Source organism: Mycotypha africana (genome assembly GCF_025528875.1).
Source record: "Mycotypha africana strain NRRL 2978 chromosome Unknown BDF20scaffold_19, whole genome shotgun sequence".
Taxonomy (NCBI): Eukaryota; Fungi; Mucoromycota; class Mucoromycetes; order Mucorales; family Mycotyphaceae; genus Mycotypha; species Mycotypha africana.
This window is the reverse complement of record NW_026515743.1, coordinates 1-12,376: the sequence shown is the minus strand read 5'-3', so window position 1 is coordinate 12,376 and position 12,376 is coordinate 1. Positions and strand designations below refer to the sequence as shown.

The 12,376-nt window shown below is 41.9% G+C and overlaps 2 protein-coding genes across 2 annotated transcripts; both read right to left on the bottom strand.

Annotated features, from left to right (window-relative positions):
- Positions 1-8,858: 8,858 nt before the first annotated feature.
- Positions 8,859-9,824, bottom strand: BDF20DRAFT_983177 (uncharacterized protein). Its single transcript, XM_053085150.1, has one exon. The coding sequence runs from the start codon at positions 9,728-9,730 to the stop codon at positions 9,251-9,253; it is 480 nt and encodes a 159-aa protein (XP_052930691.1). The 5' UTR covers positions 9,731-9,824; the 3' UTR covers positions 8,859-9,250.
- Positions 8,956-9,234, bottom strand: BDF20DRAFT_902312 (uncharacterized protein; the record flags this gene model as incomplete). The annotated part of the gene is made up of 1 exon (XM_053082867.1): positions 8,956-9,234. A coding segment is annotated over exon 1 (157 nt), but the record flags the coding sequence as incomplete, so codon positions are not given.
- Positions 9,825-12,376: the final 2,552 nt, after the last annotated feature.

Sequence of the window (12,376 nt, the reverse complement as noted above, 5' to 3'; positions counted from 1 at the left end):
TCTATTGAGATTCCATTCTCGACCGCCTTGGTGCTGGATGCGGATCGGATGGAATGTGGTTTATAAAGGTTAGTATCAATACCAGCTTTTGCCATGGTTGCAGAGATCCATGTGGCGACAGTGGAGGGACTAGCGGACTTGACCTTATCAGGTTCATTGAGGTATGCTAGAAATAGTTTATGATTCTCTGGTAAATTACTCCTAAGGTGACTGGATTGTTGGATAAAGCAGAACAAAGTCGACACCAAGCACATATTGCGGTCTTCAACCAGTCCTAGTACCATTGATTTAACCTGGGCTTCTTTCGCCTCTCTAAAGTGTATCATCACTGATACCGGTTCGTCATCACACAGTTCCAGTTGTACATCGCGATATTGTACACGGCCAACGTCGGATCGGGGTCGGGCCATGGTTATCAAGCAGAATAGGATAATTGTTTTTTGTTGAAGATCATAAAGATTCAGAGATTGATTATCAGGCCATTCTTTTTTGATAAAAGCGACTAGCATGTTGGTATCCCATGTCTGTAGTTTCTGTCTCGTTGGAATTTTCACCTCGGAACGTTTCTTAGCTCTAAAGAATTCTAATATGCTTTCTTGGCTTGCCAATGGTTCTTTCGCTGGATACAGAACCTTGAAAACGGATGCTATAGACGAGCGTAAACCATTCAGATACTGATATGAGAAATGACGATGTTCTAGCAAAAAACGTAGCACAATGTTTTCATCGTAAATCGTAGGTGATGTAGGTTGTGGTTGAGATGCGCACCATGCTGTCCATTTTTTCCAGCCAGCATTGTAGGTCCTGTGGGTATTGTTGCGTTGTGCATGGGATAGGAACTCGATAGTGTCTTCTCCTAGGTCACCAACGGTTTTCCTCTTGTGGTAGATAAGTGCCATGCGGCCATCTTCCATCGTTGTATCTTGAACATCAAGGGGTTGTTGATGTGTCGCATCTTCAGTAGTGTTGGAAACCAAAACTGAGTGGGCCAATATGGTGTTATCAGTACCGCTTTTTGTATCTTCTGCTGTTTGATCATTTGAATGGTTTTTGGGATAAATTTCCAAGGCGGAAACAAGTACATGCCCTGTTTCATCCAAGTTTGTTGGAAAGCATCTGTGGCGGTTGCTTCCGGGTCCGGGCGAAGACTCCAAAAATTCGGTAGTTTTGTGTTCATTCTGTCCGCAAAAGCATCTATCTTCAGGGGTCCCCATTGCTGATTGATTCTTTGGAATACTCTTCGTGGCATCTGAGCATTGTATATCAGATTTGTCGATGTTTGATGGTGTTGCCTGCTCAGCCAGTCGGCTTGTATATTTTCTCTTCCCGGAATGTGTTCGTATTCCACCTCTAGATGGTAACAGTTGCATATCTCTTGAATCTGTATTGCTAGATCTTGTAGAACTTTGGACGCTGTGCCCCCCGATTTGTTGCTGTATTTGAGCGCTGTCATGTTGTCGGTGAACAATCTGATTTGTGATTTGGGGTGTTGTTTGGCATGGAGTTTTAATGCAAAGTAGATTGCTGTGAGTTCTCTCGCGTTGATCGATAGATTCTTCTCCGTAGCTGTCCACGCTCCGGTTGCTTGTATTGTGGAGGAACTTACTCCCCATCCCAGGTCCGATGCATCCACATAGATTTTCAATTCTTGTTGCCTGTTGCAGACTGTTTTTCTGATGGGTAGACCGTTCTTCTTGTTCATCCATTGTGTCCACCAAATTAATTCGTTCTTGCTGTCTGTAGATAACGACATCGGTGCATTCCAATTCTGATAGTACTTGTTCAATGTCAACGCTAAATCTCTCTGCATATGTCGAATATGTAACAGGGCTTCGCCCATTGCTGGTATCATCGAGGTCATTTTCCCCATCAGACCCGCGTACCACCGGCAATTGTATTGGTTGTGTTGAGCTTTGAGTGCTTGTTTGATTCGGAGCATTAGTTTTTTTAACTTCTTGCCAGGAACCGTGATTTGCATCTTCTTGGTGTTGAAGGTGAATCCTAGGAATTCCTGTTGTTGCAGAGGTGTTAAAACGCTCTTCTGGAAATTGATCAAAAATCCCAAATTTTCCAAATGTGATAACACTTTGTGGGTGTGATTCTTGGTCTCTTCGATTGTCGATCCCAGCACACATATATCGTCTAAGTAATACACCAGACGAATGCCTTGCTGCCGTAGAGGCTCGATCGCAAAACGCATCATTTTGCTGAATACCCTTGGGCTTACACTCATCCCGAACGCTAAAGTTTTGTATTGGTATACAATTCCTTGGTTCTGAAAAGTTAGATATTTCTTTGAGTTGGGGTGAATCGGTGTGACCACATAAGCGTCTTTCAGATCCAGTTTGCAAATAAAATCGTTCTGCTCTATAATCTCCCTTAGAGCTGGTACTCCCTCCATCTTGAAATGTTGGCATTGAATATATTTGTTGATTTGTTGACAATCCAAGATTGGTCGACGTTTGGTGGTTTCCTGAATGGTGAAAAAATTGGATAGATATTCCGTGCTCTGCGTGGGTGAGATCTCTATGATCCCTGCACGAAGGAACTTCTCCACTGCTTCGTTGACTGCTAATTGCTCGATCGGGTTCAAGTTGATCCGACGTAATTTCCAGGGTGTAGGTTTTTTTATTAGTGGAATTTGATAACCCTCCTGTACGACTGATAAAGGCCATGGGTGTCTTGTGATGGCCTGCCATTGTGGAATAAATCGCTGTAGTCGTCCTCCTGGTGCTATTCCATCGGTAGGAATGCTGTAGTTGGCTGTGTCCGTTATTGGTTGCTGGGGATGTTGGAGGTGTTGTTGTTGGCGTGGTGAGGTTGATGGCTGTTGTGTGAATTGTTGGTGTAACTGTTCGGTTGATTTCCCCATCTCTGAGGGGTACCCTGGCCAAAAAAAGACCCTCGTGATCCATTACCTCTTCCATATCTGAAGCCTCTGCCTCCTCGGTGGTTACTTCTGGAACCAAATCCATTGCTTCTACTACTTCCTCGGTTTCCACTGGCTTGTTGAACCAGTTTCTGTTCAAAGGTGGCTTGATGGAATTTGTTGAGGAATTCATCACTGTAAGCGTTCTTTGTTTTGGAGTCCTCTTCTGTTGATTCCAAATGTCTAATGCTGACTGGGAGGTTAAGAGCCTTGTCGGAATACTCTTTTGCTTCTCTTTCTTGGGCCTTTGCCGTTGCGAGCCCAAAGATCGCCAAACGTTTGCTTTGTTCCCTACATTTTTCGATGATAGTTTGCACTTCTGCTTGGTTGGTAGCTTCTCCCAGAACGTATTGTAGTTGTTCAAATATGTCCATTGCCACTCTGGCTTGGAACCTGGTGTTGTCCGTGATCTTATAGATCGTGTTGACAACCAGTGTTGTTTCAGTTGAATGTCGTTTGAGATAGGGCATGATGGTTCTATTAATCTTTTCTGGAGTTGTCCATTCACCCAGGGCATACCTTTGTGTTTCCCGCTTGAATTTCTTAAAGTTCTCCTGGAGTTGATGCTGTGGGGTGTTGGCCAATGCATCAGAGATTTCCACTGGTATTTCAGTTCCCTGGGCTCTCTCTTCTTTTTCGACGTCGATTTGTTGAATGACGTTTCGGATAATTGCTTCCATCTCACTTTGTGTATAGGTTCGTTCGTTGTTGCCATTGATGTTAATATCACTCATAATTTGATCCACGAATGCGCGGCTTTTGAAGGTATTAAGGGAAAAGGGAAAGTATAGAGTATAGTTTGAATTTATTATAATTTTTAAACCATAAAAGGAAAATAAAGCGCGGCTCTTGGAGCTTGTTACCACATTGGAGTCCGAGTCGCAGTCAACAAGGATTGTTGAAGGCACGACCAACAATCACTGATTTTTTTTCTGTTAGTCACCCAATTTTTTTTTAAAAAAACTCCGCGAATTTATTTCTAATTGAGAGTGGAACGACTGTGTCTTATTTTATTTGTTATTTTTTAATTTAAGCTTTTACAGTATACGCATAGAGAGAAGGAGGATCCGTGTGACCATAATTGCCTACATTATTAACACATGTAGTGGCAGGCACTATTGGTATTGTTAAATAATTCATACAGTGACATACATAATAGTTATTATTATTCATATTAAAATTACTAGCTGTTATAGTTACATTATTTCCTAATGCAAAATACCACGTAGCCATACCATTCATTCTGCCTGAACCCACACATGCATAATAACAATTATCCGGAGTAATTGCAGTGTTGCTAGCAAATCTAACAAGAGTATTAGTACTCATTGAATCCACACAATGACCACTATTAGCATCATATAACGGTTGAGGTAGTGTTGTAACTACTGCTGTTTTAGTTACTGTTGTTGATGTTGTTCTTGTAACTAGAACAGTTGTAGTTGTAGGTATTGTTAATGTATTTGTTATTGTATCCGTAAGCACATTAGTAATTGTATTTGTAACGGTTGTAGGAATTACTTGCGTAGTGGTAGTAGGTACTATTTCTGTGGTGGTGGTAGGTACTATTTCTGTGGTGGTTGTAGGAATCACCACTTCCGATGTAGTGGTAATAGGGACTACTTGCGTAGTGGTAGTAGGTACTATTTCTGTGGTGGTAGTAGGTACTGGCACTTCCTCAGTAGTGATAACTGGAATTACTTGCGTAGTGGTAGTAGGTACTATTTCTGTGGTGGTAATAAGTACTGGCACCTCCTCAGTAGTGGTAACTGGAATTACTTGCGTAGTGGTAGTAGGTACTATTTCTGTGGTGGTTGTAGGAATGACCACTTCCGATGTAGTGGTAATAGGGACTACTTGCGTAATGGTAGTAGGTACTATTTCTGTGGTGGTAATAAGTACTGGCACCTCCTCAGTAGTGGTAACTGGAATTACTTGCGTAGTGGTAGTAGGTACTATTTCTGTGGTGGTTGTAGGAATGACCACTTCCGATGTAGTGGTAATAGGGACTACTTGCGTAATGGTAGTAGGTACTATTTCTGTGGTGGTAGTAGGTACTGGCACTTCCTCAGTAGTGATAACTGGAATTACTTGCGTAGTGGTAGTAGGTACTATTTCTGTGGTGGTAGTAGGTACTGGCACTTCCTCAGTAGTGATAACTGGAATTACTTGCGTAGTGGTAGTAGGTACTATTTCTGTGGTGGTAATAAGTACTGGCACCTCCTCAGTAGTGGTAACTGGAATTACTTGCGTAGTGGTAGTAGGTACTATTTCTGTGGTGGTGGTAGGTACTGGCACTTCCTCAGTAGTGATAACTGGAATTACTTGCGTAGTGGTAGTAGGTACTATTTCTGTGGTGGTAATAAGTACTGGCACCTCCTCAGTAGTGGTAACTGGAATTACTTGCGTAGTGGTAGTAGGTACTATTTCTGTGGTGGTGGTAGGTACTGGCACTTCCTCAGTAGTGATAACTGGAATTACTTGCGTAGTGGTAGTAGGTACTATTTCTGTGGTGGTGGTAGGTACTGGCACTTCCTCAGTAGTGATAACTGGAATTACTTGCGTAGTGGTAGTAGGTACTATTTCTGTGGTGGTAATAAGTACTGGCACCTCCTCAGTAGTGGTAACTGGAATTACTTGCGTAGTGGTAGTAGGTACTATTTCTGTGGTGGTGGTAGGTACTGGCACTTCCTCAGTAGTGATAACTGGAATTACTTGCGTAGTGGTAGTAGGTACTATTTCTGTGGTGGTAATAAGTACTGGCACCTCCTCAGTAGTGGTAACTGGAATTACTTGCGTAGTGGTAGTAGGTACTATTTCTGTGGTGGTAGTAGGTACTATTTCTGTGGTGGTGGTAGGTACTATTTCTGTGGTGGTTGTAGGAATCACCACTTCCGATGTAGTGGTAATAGGGATTACTTGCGTAGTAGTAGCAGTAGAGGTAGTTGTCATTGTATTGGTACAGTCGGGGGCATTATGATCAGGATGGGGATTACATCCTTGGAAGGCATCGCAGGTGCCACCAATAGCGTGGTAATCGTGAATTTCAACACCGGCGCCCAAGCTGAACCAAGTATAGTCCCTACCTACAACGGTACCAGCAAAGTTACCTGTAGTACCATCAATAATGTGGGCTACAAATATAAGAGAGAATGGAATTATCAGGCTTTGTTTATTCCTATTTTCATACATGTCTATTGCAGAAGATTAGCTTACCTTCAGGGGCCATGGTCAAACCACCCAACTGAGAAGCAGTGGCACGATAAACGGTGATTTCACCATCACGCAGGTAGACGCCTCGGTCGTCAACGGGATAAATGTTCCAAACAACTTTACAAGGATTGAGACTATCAAGAGGATCATTGGTTCGAAGGGTGAGGGTGCCACGATTGATGACAGGAATCTATGTATCGTCGAAAAGGAGGGGGTTAAAAGAGGCATATGGACGAATGGCATCGAATGATCAACAGCGTTTTTCTACTTACATTAAAGACATAAGTCTTATTGGGATCAATAGGTTGGAAACCGTTCCAATTACCTGAGCCTAAAAGAATATTGGAAGGGTCTGATTCCGTATTGGGGTCAAGACTACATTGCATTCCCCCGCATCCGCCAAAAGTGATAACCTCGTAGTCAGCATCGGATCTGAATTGAGTAAATGCGCCGTTAGGTTCGATGATAGCAGTAGGATCCATATAAGCATAGCCTTCATTGTTATCTAGGGCGGCTTCTCGAACGGCAAAGAAATCGAAATCGCCGGTGCCAAGTTGGTTAGTCACTTGAAAGCCGGCTTCTGACTCTCTAATTTGGTCCAGGGTGCCTCCGCCGGCAATCAAAGCGTTACCGTGGACTTGTGTATCGGAAGTAATGGCAGTTCCCCCAACAACAAGACCCATAGAACCGATGGAGGAAGGATTGTCATCACAGTTAGAGCCGTTGTTGGCGTTAACAACAGAATTGGGAGCAGTAAAATTGCCACCAACAGCGAGAGGGCCCATGATATCAGAACCACCACCCGTTTCAAAATTACCAAAGAAGATGGCATTGAAATGGCTGAACTGTAGTAGACATTATGTTAATAGATGAAATGGCATTTCATGACAAATAGGATAATCTTTTTTCTTTTTCCTTCAATACTTACAGCATCGCTATTTAATCCATAACCAGCACATGTACCGGGTCGAGTTTCAGGTACGGGAGGAGGAGGGTTACCAGGATAAGGAGGATAAGGAGGAGGGATAGGACGGATACTATGACCATGATGGGAGCCATGATGATGAGGAGGAGGCATCACAAAACGACCTCTTGCATGTACGCTTGTGACGACAAGCAATGCTGAAAGTGCAATAGATAAAAAGCGAATCATAGTCAAATGAAAGGATGTACTCTATTTCAGTAAGTTGATGTTTGAAAATGATGAACAGAATATTCGTCAAAGTCGAAAGTCAAAAGGCTCTTATTTATGAATGAAAAGGGCTTGAGACGACGATAAATAGGCTTTCATTTATTTACGGAATGTCGCCACCATTTTGTACGGGGGGTTTTTTTTTTCAGGCTTCAGGAAACGGTCTATTTCAAAATTTGATTGCTTCTTTCAATTGCAACAGACTACATTCCACCCTTTGGAGCTTATAACAACTTAGCAGTAACGAAATGTTTAAGCAGCAAAAGGGATGAATAAGACTCTGCCTATATGATAGTGTATTTATTATGGACATCTTGAAAGCAAATAAGTGAAAGACGCTGTCACGTTCTGACCTCTAATTCATATAACAATCTGAGAAACAATCCAGATTTACTGCCTTTACCAGTTATAGTGTACTGGAACAAATAAGATTCCAGGCACACTGGGACAAATAAGATTTCATCAGGCACACTTCAACCTTACTGGTAATCTAGATATATCTCAGTGGCGTTGTACAATTCATTAACAGGAACAATATTACTCGGTTGTCACTACTACTTTCTTAATTCCACTATAAGCTCAGTTTAACCTCGCATTCATATAAAAGACCATTCAATTTCTAAACCAAAATAAAATCATCCAAGAACTATTGTTCGGTCTCGCTGACTCACTCAGTCTCTACATATAAAACTCATTAAACTATAACTCCTGATATTTAAGAATATCACAGACGCTCTTATAGGGTTCCAAGTATTTCCTTAATGCCCGCTGGTCCACGGAAAACATAGAGAGACTTGGGTTTGGAAACATATTCCATTTGTGAACGGAGAACTATCCATCTGAAAGGATTCTGCCTTTCATAATGCACACATCCAAAGAAAAAGGATCCGAATCAGGGCTCTCTTTCGTTTTATAAACAGACAATAAATGAGTTAGCAGGTGTCCAAGAGAATGGTATGGCTGCTCCCTTATACTGACAAGTTGTCCATTATCTCATGCATTTTATTTAAGCCACAATACCCCGTTCCCGTTCATAATATTACTATGCATCTCAACATGAATATATTGCAAAAAGTGGCTCGAGAGTAAAGCGAACCTTCATTTTTCATATTTTTCAAATAGTTCAAAAATTTGTCATATACAGCTTTAGGTACATCAGAAGAAGATATTATACCGCTGCAATAAATATTATTTCAATATGCTATTGCTCGATTTACGCACGTTTACAAGTTGGATTATAAAAGACATTTTCGGATTGGCACTCTAATAAAGAAAACAATAGTCATTTCAATAGTTGGCTGCAATTTGGCTGACCTAATTGTCATGTTCTGACCTTTTATTATCTTGTTTTACTGGAATATATAAAATTCATTTGATTTTTTGATTCCAATTCGCTTAACAATCTGAAAAACAATTCAGATTTACCTGCCTTTACCAACTATAGTGTACTGAAACAAATAAGTTCCATACACACTGAGACAAATAGATTTCAACAGGGTACACTTCAACCTTACTGGTAATCGATACGATTAAACAAGATTTTTATTGGCAAATAATTTTAACCCCACATGAGCACATAATCATTATGAGATTGAATTGCCCGGGTCAGATCAAATACAAGGGAAGAAGGGTGCTAAAAAACCTTTTTGATAGTCAATAAAGGAAAAAGGCAGTAGAGAAGGGAAGAGGAAAAGAGGGTAAATCAAGGACTAGATTAGTCCTGAGTGAGCCACTGGACTAACTTGTTACCAAGAGTGGGAGTTTCTGAGGGGGTCTTATGATGATGTAGATAATCAAGCTTGAATACGATTTGACATAGTGCGGGCCATTGAATTTTCCAGCTGGAGAAGCGTTGAAGATTTTGTTTGTTACGTGTTTTTCTGATTGGAAGCATGATGAGAAGAAATGATACTGGGTCATTTACTGTGAAGGCATTTGTAATCGACGGTGCATGTGAGGCATATTATTGAGTGTTTGCGGGTAAACATGACATTAGGGTGATGTATGCACGGTTTTGGAACCCCACCAGGTAACCAACCGAGACGCCAACGTATGACTCGACTGCGTTCCACGGGAGTCATAGGTAGCCAAAGAGTTGGATCCACACCATGAAAAGGGCGACAAGAAGAGAGGAGAACCGAATTGTTAGCTTGGCGTTGTGTTTGAAGGTTGGTCAGATGTAACATGACCTTGGTTGATGAACGGGAATTTCCTCCAAAAATTCGTCTTATACATTCTGTTTGGCATTCCTCGATTTTCTTTATTTGGGATGATGAAAATGAGCTGATGGCAAGACCGTATTCCAGTTGGGTGCGCACAATTTGGGTGTAGAAGCGTGTTGATAGGAGCTGATTGAAACCTTTATGATTGACGCCAATAGCTGACATGGTGTTCATAGTGTGTAAGGCTTTGTTGGTATTGTTCTGAATTAGATCGTTGGTAAGTAAGTGTCCACCTGGGCCAATGGGGATACCTAGGTACGAGAATGATATCTGACGTGAAATATTAGTACCATATAAAGAGTAAGAGGATGTATCGGAACTGGGAGCGACTATAGCACATTTAAGTGGGTTCTAATGATATTCAAGACTGTGACTATGCTCCTCACGTTTGTTGAGGAGCATCTAAAGTTGTGTGGGAGCAGTTATGAGCACAACCTCATCCGCATATAGTAGGCTTGTCACAGATAACGCAAAACGACATACCCCATCGGGCTGCGGTAATGAAAGTGGTTGTTCACGAAGTAAAGAAGGTAGCTCGTTGATATATACGGAATAAAGGTATGGCGAGAGGATAGACCCTTGCAATACTCCTGTAGCCGGGGTAAACCGAGGGGAAGTAGGGTTGGACACAAGTACTTCTATTTGAACTTCGTCGAATAGGTTTTTAAGAAGACCTAGCAGGGCTGGATGTAAATAGGTTTGGATTGCGTTCCATATATAATCTCGGTCAACAGTATCATATGCGGATTTGATATCAAGAAATGCCAATGTTGGTGTGATTTTGTGATGTCGACGCAGGATGGCACAAGTTTCAATAAGGCAGAGCGCTTGGTCTAGAGTACTCCGAGAAGGACGAAAACCACCTTGGGCTATATCGAGAGGTGGGCTATATCGAGAGGGGGGCCAGTTTGTTCAAGGATGTGATGGAGAGTTTTTTCCAAGATCGTACGAAACGTAGATGTTAGGCTGATAGGGCGGAAGTTAGCGGGATCAAACGGTTCTGTGGCATATGTTGACGTAGAGGAACGAGGAAGAAGTTTACCAGCATAAATCTGCTGTAGGTGTTGTGACATCAGATTTGCTGAGTGTTGAGGGCCTTCCATTGTTGAGAAGGTTGGTTTGATCTTCCGGTTCTTGCGGATTTTGCTGAACTTGACAATGGCTTTGATGTAACCTCCTTGTGCTAATTGTTGACAGAAAGTACGCCAAGTTTCTCGTCTACGTTGTAGGACTAGACGCCGGAGTGTGGCTTGCGCTGTTTGATGCTGTTCCCAATAACGGAGGCAATTCAAACCTCGAGCCTTTCGCCATTTTTTGTATAGGTATTCCTTCCGGTTAAATGCAACTGTCATTTCAGGTGTCCAAAAGCCTTTGAGATAGTCATCGGTATGAGGTGGGCGTCTTCCACAGACAAAGCCTAGTGTCGCTATGATGCTCTCACATAGTTGATTATGGATAGTTTCAATATACTGGCAAGCAGTGGATCTATCAGAAAAGGATGGATGTGGGGGCAATACCAGGGATAGATTCTGTAAGAATACTTTTTTATATAGATCATAGTTTTCGAAGCGTTTGAGTTTCTTGACATTCCAGGTAATCCGTGGGGATGTTAGTAGAGCGGGTAGATCCTCATGAACAACAAAGGACGGAGTCATAAACTTATGGTTAGAGTTGAGTGACAGGTCATCGCGTATGCGAAGGGTCGGTGTATGCAATTCAGCAGTGCTGAAAAAGTAGAAAATAATACTAGTGCCTTGGAACGTATAAGAGGTAGGTTGACCGTGGGTAAGACGTTCATTCCATAAAATAAGATTGCTAGCCCTCATCCAATTGAATATTAGTCGTCCTGTGGGATTGATTCTGGTATCGCCAGTGAAGTCGCCCATTCGTGCATTGAAATCCCCGCAAATGATAGTATTGGTTGTATGTGGTAGATGTAAGGGTAGTAAATCTAAAATTTGTTGTATATCTTCAGTTCTTAGGGAGGGAGGAAGATATAGGCAATGAATCAATATTTTGTTGGAGAGAATGATGGATAGGGAATATTTAGCTAGTAAGGGGTGTTCATGTGTTAATTGGTAGATCGATAGTTTGCTGTGTGTGTTAACTGAAAGGGCGAGACCGAGCGTACCACGATGGGTATTAATAGAGTTAGTTGGTATTCCATAAGTATGATATTGGGGCCAAAGGGTTGGATATTTGTTGGGTGTAAATAACCAAGTCTCATTAAGAAAAAGAAGATCAGATTTGTTAGCAAGTTGGAGTAAAGGTGTGATCGCTTGTTTCGGGAGGCCTGTTGCATTAAATAAAGAGATTGTCAGGGCTCTCATATATTTAATGTACAACGGAGGAAGAAGGTCCGTGAGCTGTAGAATCGTCTAAAGTATCCATTAGCAGGTCATCATCTGATGTGGGGGTGATAATATCCTCGCTTGTTTGCTCTTTAGGCGTTTGAGCAAAAAATTGAGGATAATTTCGTATTGTAGCGATCAGCCATAATAGAATCATATTTGGGGCGGGTAATCCATTCTTGGTCTAAGAAGGAGCGGGCCACAGCGTACTTAACTGGTGCTCTCATGTAATCAAGTGCTCGAGATAGACGGTTTTTCTGAATTTCAGTTGCAATGGAGTCGCGTTCAGCAGCAGGAAGTGAGGTGTATTGGGATCAGCCAGGATTTTACCGCTGAATGGTGTAAAATCTTTTAGAAGGTTAACGTTCTTGTGGATGAGGAGTTCTGTGAATTCGGCTTCATAATCGTTATGTATGAGCACCGCAACCGTGTTACGAGCGGGGTAGTGTATGTCAAGGAGTCTTGCATT

Coding starts and splice junctions, on each gene's coding strand:
- BDF20DRAFT_983177 (XM_053085150.1), bottom strand. CDS start 9,730: ATGAACACCATGTCAGCTATTGGCGTCAATCATAAAGGTTTCAATCAG.